Source organism: Nilaparvata lugens, chromosome 3 (assembly GCF_014356525.2).
Source record: "Nilaparvata lugens isolate BPH chromosome 3, ASM1435652v1, whole genome shotgun sequence".
In the NCBI taxonomy this organism is placed as follows: domain Eukaryota; kingdom Metazoa; phylum Arthropoda; class Insecta; order Hemiptera; family Delphacidae; genus Nilaparvata; species Nilaparvata lugens.
Genome location: NC_052506.1, coordinates 28,204,578 through 28,222,262, shown reverse-complemented (window position 1 = coordinate 28,222,262; position 17,685 = coordinate 28,204,578). Strand labels below are relative to the sequence as shown.

At 36.6% G+C, this 17,685-nt stretch overlaps 1 protein-coding gene across 6 annotated transcripts in view; it reads left to right on the top strand.

The window, feature by feature from the left end:
* LOC111055451 (potassium voltage-gated channel subfamily KQT member 1) overlaps positions 1 to 17,685 on the top strand; it is a 119,108-nt gene that overhangs the window by 10,790 nt on the left and 90,633 nt on the right. For 4 of the 6 annotated variants that reach the window (XM_039423462.1, XM_039423465.1, XM_039423463.1 and 1 more), the window contains exons 2-3: positions 8,522 to 8,837; positions 13,032 to 13,426. In XM_039423462.1, coding sequence (XP_039279396.1) covers positions 8,631 to 8,837; positions 13,032 to 13,426 — 602 coding nt within the window. In that variant the 5' untranslated portion in view covers positions 8,522 to 8,630. Of the gene's footprint in view, positions 1 to 8,425; positions 8,838 to 13,031; positions 13,427 to 17,685 lie in introns of all 6 variants that reach the window. The other 2 variants (XM_039423461.1, XM_039423466.1) reach the window with 2 other exon arrangements.

The window sequence follows — 17,685 nt, the reverse complement described above, 5'->3', positions numbered from 1 at the left end:
GAACGATGATATATATTAGCCATATTGAGTCTCAAATATGGTGGCACATTCAAAAATGTAATCTAATTCTAACAACCTTATCGCTGAGGAACCTTTATAGTCCGATTTGGTCGAAATTATTACAATTTGGAGGTGAGCAATAGACTTCGAGATAAAATGAGGAGTATACTGAAAAGAGTCCGGTCCCACAAGGTGTCAAACCATCAAATAGGATAACTGAAATAAAAAGTGAACAAACTTTAAAACGATACTTGATAGACTATATTTAGGTCATATGCTGCAATGCATCATGGGATCGTGTTCTAATCTCTTTCGGGGGGAGAAACATTCCAGGGAGATTTAATCTCTCAAGGAATGGAAGTTGCTATTCATGATACCGGTGTCTCGATGGCAGCTTCCACTATAGTAAGTCACTAATACACAGATTGTTTTCTCATTTTTATCTGGACATGCAATGAAAGTATTTAAAAAGTGGAAGCAGCACTAATGGATACATTCATTGCAGTGATTTCTTATATTGTCATTGAGGACAGGTCTTTTTGGCACTGGACAAACAAAGGTTGGCTGTCAAAGGGCTGTGTGGCTCTGACAAAGTGGAAATCGACCGTGCAATGCATAGGACGTCTCGGCCCAACAGAATAATGATGCCTTCTCCTCCCCCCCACTCCATTCACCACAATCAAACTTTTTCATCAGCACTTTCCCGTGCTTTCTCTCTTTTCTCTCTCTTATTAATCGGACACAATAACATCGGCCGGTAAGTTTCTTTATTTAGAATTCAGTCGATTTATTGACCAAGCCCAGTCGATGCTCGGATCTGTATGAAAGCTCAGTTTGAACGGCTTGCACTGCTAGCGCAACTCTTCAATCATTCTACGCTAGTCCTACAAAACTTTGCTTTCCACACCCTTTCCACTCCTCTCACCCCCACATTCTGCAGTCTGCCTCTTCCGCTTTCTCCCTCGCTATCGTCGGCGTAGTAAACTAATTTCTAAATTGGATGCCATCCTCGCGACAACAGAATAGCTGCTCATAATAAATTCATTGACTACTTTCCAGCATTAAAACCTTTTTCTTCGATTCATCAAACGATTAAAACTACACAAGCCAACAACCTATAGCTGTGTAACGAATATTTAATTTATCAATTTCTAATCGATTGATTTTCTCCCTCAATGGAATCAACAAGTAGTATCCAAGCAATAGAAGTCAGATATCATCTGAAATATGGTGTGAAAAAAATTGATTTCGAATCAGAACTTTACTCTCTAACATTCATAGGTTTCTCTTCTTACAAAATGTACAAAATGTACAGAGAAAATGTCTCATAGTTCTTATGGATGTTTTTGCTTTCCAATGTAATCCTCTATTCTAATCATATTGCCAGAACATAACGCAGTAGATTTCATTGCTAGTTTCTCCACAAAAATATATTAAATCTTACGTAAATTTGTAATTTTCTGGCTACTGGCTTCTCACGGCATTTTCAAGAATCAAATCACTAGAGAATAATCTTTGAAACGAGCTACCCTTCTGGAATTACAAACGAATTTGAAGTAAGAAAAATCGACGATTCATTATGACAATAATATAATATTAATGAGAGCTAGAGCTATCTCTACCATCACTTGTCTTATCAAGAGCCAGGTAAAACGTTATGATTCTAAACAACGACGTCTAGCAATTTCTCAGAGAACAGCCTATACTCTGTTCACAAACATAATTCGTTGTCAGCTAATTGTTGATTGCACCATGATTTGCTGCTTTGCACTTGCACCGTCCTTGCCTGGCATTTGACTTTCTGCTCCAAGGGATTGCAGCTGAGTACAACAATTCTGTTCCCCAGGTAACATAATTGCTCTCTGCTTATTTGCCTCGCAGAATACTGTTTACCAAGCATCTAAGATCTGAGCTGTCTCATAACTTATTTATGCCCATCTGTATGTGTTTTAGTTGATTGTTACCTCGTTTATCAACTGCCTGTTGATGCCCATTGTACATGTCCCTGAATGACTCATTCATATGTGATGAAGTGACTGTTATTCAAGTAATACACCTGAGGATTGAGTTTGCACAGTTGTGTCATGTGTTGGCATACAATCTGAATGAAACTTTCCCGTACGGTATGAGAAACCTTTTGATTTGAATATTGCTATTGTTGATGGAAATTTCAGATCAAAGCTATAGACAAATATAATCAATTATATTTTTCAATCATTAATCATTTGATATATAATTGTACGTACATTGTTTTTTGTTTGTACAGTAGGACTGTCTTATCACATAGATTGAGATAAGTTCCGTGCGATCGGCTGTCCCACAGGTTGTCTGCTTGAGGTCAATCTGCTAAATCACTTCCTTTGATTTGGAACCCACCCAAAACTACCTCTTGAAACTATTTACCTGTCTTTAATTACCACTCATTCCTCTCTTTACCCACGTACAAGTTCAGAGCTTATGTGGGAATCATTGATGAAAAAAATCACTCCAACATTCTATAATACTATTCATAAATCATTAATTATATTCTTATATGACTTTTCAGTGTCATTTTGAGATTTATTTTGCCAAGAGTTGAAAAGGGCACAAAAACTTTCTGTTTCTCTTGAAGTCATGACATTTTTCCCGGGTTCAATTCATGTGACCATGAATGTCAGCATAATCTTATTTGAATATTTTTTCACAGAATATCGAATAAATAAAACTTTTATGGAATTTTTCTTCCATTCAAAGGAAATGCAGGAACTGTTACTGTACAAATATCATTATCGAGTTATTATAATCAAGTAGTTGGATTATCATGAACAATAGGTTAGATTGGTGAACATTCACCAGTGTAATGCCAGAAAGACAATTTTATATTGTGCGAAAGTTTCTATTGTTGATTTTCATTGCTCCTGGCACCAGCATGCTTAACCTATCAAACGCATAGTTTAGAACTTGGAAAGAGCAGTCATGATGCGCTGCAAAAAGTTTTAATCGACTTGCCTTGTTGAGAAGCTTTGTTGAGGGTTTGTTGCACTCATAAAATTCATACATAGTGTGCAGAGAACTGCGCCTTGGTCATAGATACACTGTAAAAAGAAAACTCCTTCCGTAACGAGCGAATTGACAAAGTTGGACTTGCCTTTGCTTTTCAACCTGAAAGTTCAGTAGAGTGATTTTTTCTGAATTATTTATTCCCACTTTACATTCTTTGTCTGATTCGAAGTAATATCAAGTGTCCTCATGGAGCCTGTAGATGGTGTTGTTGACGAGAAAGATCATCAGAAAATCTTTTCAAAGAAATTCGCTCCCAATTATTTTGTTTCCCAAATAATTATTTATGTAGTGCAGGGAATCATTCGAAAGTTATTCGTTTATCGTTTTGTGCACACAATGACGGAAATGGGATAGGAAGATTTTTTGGTTAAATGATTGGAATCTTCGCCGTCATGCGAATCGCAGACAAGACTTGAAAGTGAAAATTGAAAGCCTGTGTATACTATTGCGAATCGCATGACGGCGACATTTTCTGAAAAGTAATCTCGTCTTGAGAACTATATCACGCTTCCATCGCCGGTATGCAGTTCGTAGTGGTGTGTGTGGTTTAATAGGTTAAACTCGGTTACAATAGCAGCCTCATGAAAAAATCAATGTTAGGATTTCAATCAAGCAATGAATTGTCTTTTTTCTGATTTTTCATAATATAGGTTATTATTTTATTATGTATCATCATATTATTATCATTTATATAGGTCTTTTCGTTGATTGAAAAGTTATCTGTTCTTCAGAATCATCCTTACTATGATAGTTCTCTGCAATCATATTGCAAAATGACTTTCAGTGGCTGTACGGCCATCACTAAATTATTTAAAACTTTGCGAAGAGTATTGGATAGAGTTTGTTGGACAACAATTCCTCCAACTCCTGTTAAGCCAAATTCAATTTCATAGGTTCACTGGAAGTGACCCTGGTAGGGAACTTCACATGATTCGCTAAAGCATGATGAATCTTTGATGCCACCAGAAATAGACCACTAGCACACAAACATTCTGGTAAGCTTCAACGGAGAATATTATCCATCCTCATCCAATTCAATAAACTGGAAAATTTTAATGCTTCCTCAAAGAAGCTATTGGATTTCAAAACCAAATATTAGATGTTTGTCTATTCACAAATTAATCAAATAATGAATCTCAGCTGAAAAAACAAAAACTGGTCTGGTGAGTAAGGGTATTAAGACAAGATGGTTTTGGAAATACTTCAAAGTACGGTAATTATACAGATAGTTGCAATGTACCTAGAATACATGGATGTATTAGTACATTGGATAGTTCTGTATATTATATATGATCGAACAAGATCGCACACATCATGATCAACTTCCGATACCATCACATATAGTTACAGATTATGCAATGTTCTTAAAAATGTAAACCAAACATAATTTTCTCAATTTTATTGTTCCTAATTGGTTTTATTAGAACTTTTTTGTCCAGCCAAACCAGGAGACCCCTCATGATGGATAAGGATTATAATGCTGGTATGTCCTCCCTAATGATGGAAAACATTGATATCCAGAAACAAGGTAGGCAACAACCTCGACATATCAGACAATCAAATTTCAGATTTGTTACGTGTGTAGAGGATTGACAACGCATACGGTATCAGAGAACCAAGTATCAGTCAGTAATTGAAGTAAGTGCAATATACACTTGTAGTTTCGTGTCAATTAATGAAATCACTCTTCTACTTTTCAGAAGTACTCAAGGAAAATAAGATAGAAGACTTGGATGACTGATAGGCCTACTTAGTTCTTTGATATGCGTTGTCAATCCTCTATAGAAGGAACAAATTTGTAATTTAATTGTTTGGTATGTTGAAGTTGTTGACTACACTGTTTATGGAAATCTTCCCAGAAGATTTTTTCCAATTATTTGAAGAGACGTTTCCCATCATTAGAGAGGAAACTTTAACATCTTTGAAAGTGAACATTAATTCAATTTGAACGAGAGACGATTCAAGGTGGGATTCAATCATTGCATTTCCAAATCAATGTTAGATGGAACTCCATTTCAGACTTGATGTACGAGTAATTGCTAAAGAGGAACAGATATCATTCTTCAAGTTCGAATGCGAATCCTTCCAGTCAAACGTGAAGCTAAACTATTGACAGAGAAATCTATTTATGTTATAGATGTTATTGATCGAATAACCAGGAAGTCGCAATGCATAGCACGTTCAAGAAATACAGAGAGACTAGCGTAGCGATTCCTTTCGAATATCGTGACTTTCTCAGATTATTCGTTTCTTTAATACCGAACTTGAATAATGTGAGCCAGGCACGAATGCGTGCAGTTGGAATCCTTCCCCTTCTCTTTGCATGAACTCTTATCGAACCTTTCATAGTTTTACCAGTTTACTCGCACCCCTACATTTTTCTACCTTACTCCATCAATTTTACTATTATCTATTTTCTGTTCAATCTCTTGATGAAAATGTGATATTTTTCAATAATTACTGTTGACGAGTTTCTAGTACCACTTTTCAAATTGATGAAATCTTAGAAGATGGATGAGCAATTGATGATTCTTCTATGAAGATAGATTTGATGATACTCTTGATCTTAATGGACGGGTCCTGGCGAAGAGTTCTTCACATACTCGCCTACTTACATGATTATGTTATGTGAAATTCTTATATTCACATGATTTCCACTATTTCACACGTTTCTTAGCTGATGAGATCCTATTACTAGTTTCGTGTTCTCTTACAAGTATCAAAAGTGATGGTTTGGGTTGAATAGTGACAGGATCCATGGAAGATCCCTGCCCCCTTATGAGATTCTATTGTTTTCTTTGAAGGGTATGCCCACATTAGTTCCAGTCTTGTGCGTAGATAATGGCGGAAATAATGATGATGATTAGAGATTAACTAATAAATGGTATTACCTGAGTTGGCTTCTCAAATGGTCAACATTTCATCAGGAGTAGCAGGCGAGTTAATCCAAACTCATTAGATAACAGCTTATCACCTCCATTCCGAAGCCAACCGCTTCCCTGAGGAAATACTATATGTTCAATACTGTAGTCTTACTTCTTCTTAACTCATCGGGCGATTCCTACTCTTGAAGCTGGAAAATGAGTCATTCTGCACTCTCATGAAAAATGTCATTATTATTTTTGTCTAGGAAAATTACGATTTCTACTTGAGTTCATCTTGATCTGATTACTTTGAATTCTTTGAGAATAAACTTCTAGGTGCAGTTTTAAAGGTGCGAACAAAACAAGTTCTGTTCGTACTTCAAGTATACCCCTGGAGTCTGGTGTAGTCTGATCTCTGAGGAAATTCTTACTGTGCATTATTCTAAAAGTTGCTCCCATTTTCCAGTCTCTTTGGAGATAAAAACAACCTTTAGCTTGCTCTGTAGAAGCAAATTACAGATTCTTAATCGAATTTATTCCTTTGTAATATGTTATTCATCTACAGAGCTACAAAAAATCTTTTTTTCCACGTTTTTTAGGAGATTTGAAAAACAATTGTAACAATACATTCTTCTCATCTTTATTCAAAAGAGCATTGATAAGAAACATTGTTTGCCATTATATTAATTGGATTTCTGATACTACAAAGTTCACAAGTTCAAAGAGCATTCTTTTCCACAATCACTGTAGAAGTTTCTGCTTCAAAAGTGATGAGGTATGATTCCAAATAATTGTAGTAGTCCAAAACAAATTAAGGTATCTGTTCGAATTCCATTAGTTTTCGTTAGCAATCGGTCTCTCGTTACAATCTGTGTACGTGTTTGACATGGTTATAAAGCCATGTCTATGGAAAATAATTCAATTAATAGGTGTTTTTCCTTCTGAGAGCAGGCTTTTGATATAAGATACATGATGCTTCAACCAAAGTATTCTGGATACCTTGCTCTATATTATTCGTGCAACTTGGTTCACTTCTTCTACTTGAATTAGGGCCGTTTGCACAGTATAGATTGCTAAACTCGATTAGGTTTATCGATCGAGTTTAAGTTAATCGAAAAGTTTAAACTTGAATTGGTTTTGTCAGTGCATTTACTAATCAAGTTTAAGTTAAACTAGTTTAGCGTTGAGTTAGTAATATAATGAAATTGTTTTCAATATGAAGGAAGCTGAATTCTACAGGAAATTTATTATTTGTTCACAAGAAAGCAGTACATTGAGGTTATATTTATATTGCTACTCATTTGTCGTTCAAGATACAGAAGAGAAAAAGCGATCGAGAAATTTCTCAAATGATGAAATACAATCACTATTCATATTAGTTAATATGTTTTTTAGAATGTGGGATAAGAAAAGTAATGTAGGCATTCTTAAATCTTCTATGGTCTCCCAGGTTTATTAGAAAACTTCTGGAATAAGAAAATATCTCAGTGTTATTAAAAACATGTCTTCTTCTGAAAGATTTTCTAATTCTCTATCGATTCTTTTATTCAATCAAATTCTGAATTGGCAGTTTCTTTATTCAAGCAAAACCATTGAAAAATTATTCGTAATTATTATCATATTCATCATTCGCATTGAACACTTCTGTCAATTTTATTCCACCAAAATAATTCGTTTTACGTTCAACTAATATTACACTATAACCTAAATATTGAAAACAATCGTCAAGAAATAATGTGCTATCAGTTGTTTCCGTATCAAATACTTACGGATTTTAAGTTAATCCAAATTATTTGGTTTAAACCTCCTGCTTCGGTAGTTTAAACTTTTCCAGAGTTTAAACTCAATACAGAGTTTAAAACTGATACTTTGCAAACGGAATTTTAGTTAAAACGAAAAAATCCAGATTTGGTATAAACTTTAGCTCAAACTTATATTGTGCAAACGGCCCTCAAGAGTAAGAGGCTACAAAGCTTTTTCGGCTTTTTCTCAGAATATTAACAATAGCTCTATCCTCATCGTCGGCAGGTATTGTCCATATTTTACTTTTCCACGAGCATATCCAGGGTTGAAAGAGAAAGTGATTTTCGTATTGATATGTACACACAATAGTCTCGGCGATGATGAGGGGATGAGTGATTGGCTTCAAATTTTGAAAGAAGTTTATAACTGAATGTACAGTTTATAGATTATTCTCTTCCACATTTCTTGAACAAGTGTTTTGCTCTCCTTGCCAAGAGAGATTCCTATTCTGTAACTAGAAGAATATCCAATTGTAGCTAACTTCGGCTCACGAAAGACTAATATTATTACTAGGTATATTACTCACATATGGATTTAACTATGTGTTAGCCACAGTGGGTGGGTAGGGGTTAACAGATAATGACAGACGGACTGACGTCCTATTTAGTGTGAAGGGGGGGGTTTCCCAAATATGACGATGAGCGACATTTTCTAATGTTTTTCCTGTGAATAAGAGAATACATTATCATTTTTTTTTAATTTCGAACATTACATAGCTTTGAAGAGGCTTGCTGCGAAACGATGTTGATGCAAAAGACGAGGGTTGTCGCCTTGAATGTGGGTTGAAACATGAGCGGTTTGTATTATGTTAGGATCTGAGGAGCAGAGGAGGATCGACGCTGGCGATGATGTGGTGATGTGGTGGAGGTGTCGACTGGAGCAGGGGGCCGGGGGACGGTGGAGGAGGGTGGTGATGGTGGGATGGTGGCGCTGCTGGCCATGAACCGTGCCGAAGAGGTGCAGCTCTACCACAGGTCCAGGGAGGTGCGACTTATCAGGGGCGGCAACCCAGCGACTGCTGCCGCTCCCGACGACGACGATCTCGTGCTCAGTGTCGGCAAGGCGCCTCTCGCCTCTCATCCGCCGCCGCCGCCTCCGCCTTCACATCACACTGTCAACATCAAACATGTGCGTTTCACTCCTAAACTCTCACAATACCAATATCCAAAGATCATTTACATAAACATATTAACAACATATATTATAAGTGTTACATCTTTAAACAAATACAATTCGTGTTAAAAAAGTAAAGACCTTTTGATCTCATGAAAAAATATTGTCATAAGAACACACATCTTGACACAGATAGTAAGCTACAAACCTATTCACAACTCTTCTCTGCACAGATCTTGTTCACTTCTAAGAATTTCTCGCACCGCTACATCAGATTCTTCAACCCCTCTCTACTCTGAAGGCGTTCTTCAACGCGTGACAGTTGAACCAGGTTGAAGATGACTGTTCAAACATGGCTTCAAAATGCTGTCTATTGTTCTAAGTCATGTGGAGGTAGTAGTTAAATGAAAGAGGTGGAGGTAAATGAAAGACAGTTCGGAACTTTAAAGCGGATAGTCTAAAAGCTCTCAACGTAGACCTTGTATTCTCTCAAAAAAATTAAGTACGATAAAAATTTCTCTACCATAGTTCTGAGCTTGTAAGCAGCTATAGCGACTATTTCTTATTCTTGCACCAGTGGACAATGCTTTGCAGCCAACTCAAAAATGTCTTTTTCATTTGGTTCGACTCTCAGCTGGCAAGCTTCTATGCAGAGGGCTTAAAGAATTTGGTTTGACCCAACTTCAAATTCCAGAACAAATACAGCTAGTATCATACCTAATATCTAGTTCTAGTGTGATATTGATATGGTAACAAATTCACGAACCAGGACTCGTTCTAAAAGGGGCAGAAGAGAATATTTATTATCCTTTATGTTGAATTGATTCCGGTGGACTCAATTTTGCCAAATGACATTGCATTTCATTATATTCAGCATTAAAATTGGCTCTTCCTGCACTCTACTACAAGTATAATGAATGAGGACGCTTGTGAGAATAATTTCCATTCAGAGTAATGATTTTGATTTAGATACAGTAATTATATATCATAGTAATAGACCTAATAACACTCCTCTCTGTGAAAGCTTTACTAAAATCGATTGCCACATGTATTAAAAACGGAACCAATTTTAATGATATTCATAAGCAAGCCTTGACAACTGAATCATAATACTCAATATTGAGAATATCATTTTTCATACGTGAATGATACTGATAACTGCTCACATTAAGATGTATTGGATTACTTTATAGTTGATTCAATTCCATTAGTTGATCTTATATCTCAATACAAAAATTATCCAGCCTTATTCTATCCTAGGAATCGCTATTTCATTCACATCCTTTTATTTTGAGAATAAAGTTTCTCTTATTTCAGATCCAACTTTTGAAGAATATCAATTACCAATTCATGTCCTACCTGCAAGATTCCTACGAAATAGTCTAGGAATAATGTTTTGATACATATTTTGGAAATAGGTTGATGATATTCAACATTCTGAAATTCCACTTCAGTTTTTTCCAAGCCAAGCAGAAGTGATTTGAAGCTCGGTAGCCTCTCTATCTCATAATTATATTCCACCCTCTTTGGAGTACACCTCGACAAAGTGATATCAGTACGACAATATTATAAGTCTTTTGCTCATGACTACTAAGGAACATAAGAAGGCAATATTGCATATATTGTTTGACATTTTTCGTAATTGATGAGGATTTCCAATTCCAAAAAAGTTGATTGAACAACATTTCTCTCTATTCTACTTTGTATTACCTAAAAACATGAGTTTCCTTTTTGATGAGTTACAAAACTCTGCGGCTTTTCCACCAACTAAGATAAAAAGCAAAAGTCAATTTCCTCTTTTTCACCAAAGAAGCATTCCAACAGATATTTGACGATTCCGTACGTCACATGGATGGTTATGGGCTAGCAATTTCCAATATTTCTCAGTTGGAGTGAATCTCATCTTCATACTCATCTAACCGAATCAAGACGAAAGAATCTTCTGGCCCCGATTCCATTTCCTCCTTTTTCAAAACACTTTCTACTTTATCGAAATCCAATAGCGATTCAGTTAGCAGCGTGCCAGACAATTTTATTTTATATCTGCTATTATCGGGAGTGGAAATGGTGACTTTGGAGCGGCATGTAATGGAAACATGTGGGGGAGGAGTTGAGAATCGGGCCACATATAATAGAATATGACACACCCTTTGAATAAACACATCCACTTTGTTCGACCAAATATTTCTTCAATTTTTTTAGTTGGAGTATTCATAAAGAGCAAGATGAGTTACTCAATTCCTATTTTTAATAATAATTTTGCAACGCTCTTTCACATTCCAGCTCCATCTATCTTGAACAGAATATTATACATTTTTGGTATTAATTCTTGACAAAAAACTATTCACGTCAACAGGAATGATAAAATTATTCATGAATTGTTTCCCTAGCTGTCCAGCTGTCAATTGTTTCCTTAGTATTTCAACACGCAGAAGAACCTGAATTATAAATTATGGTACCGTAATTTGAAAAAATTACTAGATTGAAATCTCCCCAACAGTTAATGTTGGCAGTTGACAAAAATGTTGGCAGTATTTATTTAATCATCCTAAAACTATATAGTTCATGTTTGTTCAATGTTGCCGCTTCACAGTGCTACCCTAATATTCAATAGAATAATGCTTGATAGTATTTCAAACAATTGAAATTCAAATGTAATTGAAGAAATCGATCAAAGTGACAAGGAATCATTTCGTTCTTCGATACTGCAATTGCTGTATTCTGCATTCCAAAAAATGTTACTGAGAAAATAACGTCTTAGAAAACTGCTAGCTCCATCATCTACTGGATTCATACACAGAAATAGTTAGTGATGGAATAGTCCAACGATACTGTTGCCTGACGATAAAGGGATCTAAAATATGCCTGCAATAGTAAGGTGCTAAGCTAGAAGGTGTGATGCCTGATGGTGTCAATATTGTGTTTGTTGCAACGCTACCACGCCCACACAATTCCTCAGACCTTGGCTATTAATAGCATCGTTGGTGAAATCTAATTGAAACCATGGCTATCCTGACACTGCGCTCGTCTCACACTTTCCGGCTGTTCGACAGGATGATGCTTCACTCCATCCATCTCCACTTTATATTTGCCACACCTGTCACTCACCACCTACTTTACCCTCATAAGCATCTCACATTCTCTGTTTTGTATTCTCTCTAATCTGTGTGTTTTCTCTTAGCTCGTGCTCGATATTCTTTGAGCCACAAATGGCGACCACGTGCTCTCCTAAAATTGAAAAATTGTAGATTTCTGTTGTAACACGTGCTCTGAACATATTGTATTGTAAGAATATGGACGCTTGAGAGCTAGAATAATAAAAAGAACCGTTTCTGCAGACTATTGAGGATACATTTCAATATCTAGCCAGAAGACAATGGTATCCTTTTCAAAATAGTTTGAAACAAAATTAATTCTTTCCTAGAGACTTGCTAACAATATTCTTAACGTTATTCACAGACATGCTTTCAATAAAAACTACAGTGTGGAGGAGTTCATCTTCATACATTAATATGCACTTATAATATTTTCAAACACAATAAACTTAATCACTACAATCATGCAAATTTAACCACTTCCATCAGGAACTACTTCCCAGAATAGAGAGCTTCTCTTGAGAAAGAAACCAACTGTACTTCTGCAAGGTACAACAGCAATCAAAAGTTAACGCTCCTGAAGAACATAAAAATCAGTGATAGAATATTTATTTTTTCGTAATCACTAGTACCTATGTAATGACTATCTATACATTAGATCATGTCGATTAAATTTCCTCAAATTACTTCCAAATCATTCATTTAATCTAGTAATCAATATCATGGTAAAATTATCAATAGTAGGCCTAATCGTCTTGTATTCCAAAAATTATGAATAATTATAATTAATAATAGTACCCAAGAACTATTTTGACTTACAGTGGATTAAGAATCCGTAACAATATAAAATTGATTTCAGTAGTTGCTGTGAAAGAGAACATCCAAACATAACTAAAGATGATGTTTGATAACCAATCTAATAAATAAAGTAACTTGAGTTGGTGGTATCCTTCATCTTGAAAAAATGCTTCTATCTCAAGATGAATAGTTAGTGTTGTCATGATCACAACAGGTGAATGGAATGCCAATGGTTGCTTGGTAATTTGATAAAGAGAGTGGGTACAGGAAATGGGAAGATGTGCTGTTATTGACGGTTGTTTGGATGTGGGCGCAGGAGGTCAGCCACCGACGCATGCCGCGCTACGGAGAGGCACACCACAAACGCGTGCCGACGCCGATGAAGAAGCGACGTCCACGGCGTCGCAGCAGCTCGCCGGGCGGAGAGTCGTCTGCAGGCAGGGACGGTGGGGGGGTCACCGAGGATGGCGGCACTGATGATGAAGAGGGGGACCCGCTTCAGGGGGGCCAGAGACCCCCGTCCGGCGCCACCCCTCCCCCACCACCGCCTGGCGTCCCCGACCCCTATTACCCCATCTACCTCCCCATCGACCAAGCCTTCAAAGCCAAGTACGTGTTTCACCAACGACGCGGAAAGTCGTTCCAAGAAAAAGTCTACGTCTTCCTCGAGCATCCTGTAGGCTGGATATGCTTCGTCTACCATTTTTCTGTGTGAGTATCTCACTTCACGTTACTCATATTCCAAAATATTACTCTCGTAAAAGAAGCAGAGAAATTGTCTTTCCAGTTATAATCATTGTCAATGAAGTTATAATATCAAAAGTCAAAGTAGATTTAAAAGTTATAATTGTAGTTTCAGTTATAATTGTATTGTTGTAAATGTGTTTTTGTATTAACACTTTATCCACTACAATATTAAACAAGATAAAAATTAAATACTACATCATCTCTTAACATCTCTCATAAAACTCCAACTAGTTATTTACTTGTAAACGTTCGTTGCTAAAACAGTCACCTTGACAACCGTGCTCACATGATAATAATCATGTAAGGCTAGCCTACATCACTATCCCCCCTTAGGGATTTTGGTCTCCAATATCCATATTTCCTTGATAAGGTAGTAGACGATTAATGTGTACAACCTTTGGTTTGGTTCTTCATTCAGTTTTCTTAATACTGTACCTAAATAATTATCCTCTTCACAATGTAGTACGGGCCTTCCCTTGCTCTAATTAAACTTTCTAATTTTGAACAAACATTTTTTTTAATTTCCAAATTCAATTCTTGCAAATAATAGACAATTTGGATCTTTTGGATTTTCAATGAAACTTGAACCATTGGATATAGCAGCATTCTCAACCGTGTGGGCTCCATCGCGTCCCCACCAACGATGTCTCAAACCTCTAAATCGAACAATACTCTGCTCAGCCAAACCCCAAATCTCAGGACAGACACAATTCCTCACCGCCAGACAGCCATGCTTCTGCAGTTCCGGACAGCCGTGCTTCCTCTCAGCTACATGCTGAGGACTGAGGAGTCCCATTCGAGCTAGTGACATCCTCACTTGCTCCTTATTTTCTCACTTATGCATACCCTAATGCATGTCGTAACCTGCACACCCTAGGCAGTTACCTGTGCCCACACCATAAGTGTGACAAGTCATAAATTCCCAGTTTGTCTATTTAATTGAAATCATTCTTCATTAATCAGACAAAGAAATTCAAATTAATAAAATCTTGTTTTAAAAGTCATGAAATTTTTAAATCAGTCAGACCAGGTTACAAGAACATTCACTCCAATCGCCTGAATCTGTTGTAAGCCTCTTTCCACGTGATCAGATTCCCCTGTGAGTAAATCACTATAACTTGTGGCACACTAACAATGTTATACATATATCTCAGAGCCAACCTAATAGGCTTGTCGAAGTCTAGAGCAAACCAATGGCCATGATTCTTCTGGTTATCCATTATCTTTTATTTTTCCCCATCAACACTAACATAAACAATCTCAAACAATTTGAAAATTTCCCTCGATTTCCTGTTGCAAGTTGCGTCCCATATTACATACAGATTCTAGCATACCTCCTTAGAGCGAATTTACCAACTAGTTGAGTGCTTCCATCTCCATTTTTAATTTTGCTCTTGTTTTCATGCAACACTTTTTTGTGTTCAACAAACTTTAAGCAATATTATTTTTTTAATGATTCTATCTTACTTCCGTCACCAATGTTGTAAATGTTCTTTTGTATTAACACTTTATTCATTAAAAGTTTAGAATATTAAACAAGATAAAAATATAATACTACATCATCTTTTAACATCTCTCATAAAACTCCTACTAGTTATTTACTTGTAAACGTTCGTTGCTAAAACAGTCACCTTGACAACCGTGCTCACATGATAGTATCCATGTAAGGCTAGCCTACATCAGTATTTTCAGTTACAATCAGGCCAGTGTGCAGGAACCTCAAGATTCAATTTCTCCATCAAAACCGATGTGGTCAGGTTTTTTTTACACTGTACTCGAATGGATGTCCAGGAACAACTCATTGTCATTTACATTGATTGCATTAGACAAACTAGTGCGTTAAAAATTATTGCAGAAGATATTTTTGGACGATTTCTATCTACATTTGGGAAAGGAACAGTTTTGGGCTTTAAGCCTGTTGTTCCTTTCCCAATCATTCATAGTAGAGAATGGTATTGTAACCCATGTATCAAAGTATAAATAAATAAATGAATAAATAAATAGATGAATAAATAAATAAATAAATAAATACATGAATAAATAAATAAATAAACATCAGCAATATCGAACATAAAATATGGATGGCATAAATGTTTGGTGGCTCTAGATTTTTAAAACTACTGCATTATGAGATTCTTGAAATTTGATGTATTCCAATCCCCTTCACTCGAGTAAAGTTTTACTGGATCGCTGTGGTTTATTACTAGGACAGTCCTTCAATCCCCAAAGTAATTGAGATATTAATCCATCCCTGACGATAAGTATAATCCATCACGTTCATTCCATTCTGTTAATGTTATGTGATTGATTGAATTAAAATCATTTTCAATATGTGATAATATTGTATGAAACTAGAGATATAATAAAAGGAGAATTTACTCTCGTGAGTGTTAATTCAACAGCTCAACTCGTCTCTCGGCAACGAAGCATGTGCAAATGGTGACCCTCAGATTAGGCGATTTCAGTAAGGGGTACAAGGATACTGAGGCTTTATTACTCGGCGACTCGACATACTGGTCACGAAGCGACTCGAGTATCCAGTTTCTCCAATAACGTGAGCTGAGTATTAGCGTAAAAATTGACGAGAACACGTTCAATTATAAAATTTATAATTCAATTATCAATATGAACATCACAAAAATCTTGACAATTAGAATTTCGATTCGAAATGGCAATTAGGGTAGTGACAATGAGAAAAACAAACGACTCAAATCGTAAGGTCCGAGAGACTCTGCAACTGGAGTCGTACGATTTGAGAAGCGCTAGTCTGAGTATAGCTTTTGTCTGAAGAAATATTCTGTATAGGTACTTTCCAAGTTCCAGTATGCCATTCTCTGGTCCAGAGCCAAGCTGTGGAATAAGCAAAACAACTACCTTCCATACAATAAGTAAATGGTCAAGGGACTTACATCACCAGCAATGGCAAGGTCACCCTGGTCAAGCACTTGGCAAAAGGCTGCTGGCAGACGCAAGCCCCTGCTTCACCAGCTGGTGAGTCTGGGTAGAGGAAAGTCAGATGTGTAGGCTTTGTAATCAGTCTGAAGAGACTGCTAAGCATATCATACTGGATTGCGAGAGACTAGGGGCAAGGAGAAGGGCTCTGTTTGGCGGTAAGCAACCAGGTGAGGAATGGGATGTTGGTATAGGGGAAAAACTCCTGGACCTTGTAAAGAACAGAGGAATTGGTTTCCCTAAATAACATACTTGGGACACACAATAAGCTTCGGTTGAAGTGAGCCTTTGGATCTTTGAATCCGTCCCTTCAAAAACATAAACATACTTTCCAAGTTGAGAACGAAGGAGTGAGGAAGACAATAATATTTTCAGTCACCACACAAATACCTTTTTTTGGGGGGAATGAGTATTTTGTGAAGATCAAAAGTGTTATTTTCATTGACATATTGAATCATTCTATCAAATATACAAATTCAAGAGGATTCCTTGAGTGCATGGGATGAAAAGTTAATTCAAAATACAAGTCTATTCTACGGTATTATTCCATGCAGAATTGAGAGTGGTCACCAAAGAAATTGTTGGTATTAGCTTCATCTCAATAATCATCAACTCAAGTAACACATTTTAGAACTTCGATTTGAACACTGAATACTGAGTGATATTAACATCAATTATTGTTAGTCGGACTATGTCGCGTTTCTTGAGTAAATGGACTATCAAGTTCATTCAGTCTTAAACTGAAGTTGTAATCTGTTTTATAGTTTTGCCAGAGACAGATAAACTCGTCAAACAAGAACAGCATACAGTATACAGGCATGTCCCGACCAATGTCTCTCACTCAATTAATCTACGAAGAGATAAGAGCTTTCTTTAATGGGACCATCAACTGCAAGACCTGCAGCAGCCGGGCGCATTGACTGACAAGCGCGCACGTTCACTGAGTTATGGACCCTCAAACTTAATTGACAGCCAAGTCCAAAGCGCGGCACATTGGATTAAGTCTTGTTTCTTGATGATGATGGCTCACTGCGAAACTTGATCGGCGAATGATGTACCTCATTGTTCTCAAACGCTGGAAGCTCCTTTCATAATTGCTCCCAACTAAACACTTTTAATTGGAAGGAATAACGAGTCGAGAATTATTATCTTGAACTCATGGGAAATGGAAATTTTCAGTGGAGTTTGTTTCGATATTGTAAAAGTAGAGAGTCTCACGGAAGAAGCTCAAAAGGATCATAATATTGAGGACTCAGAATAAAATTTGCAAT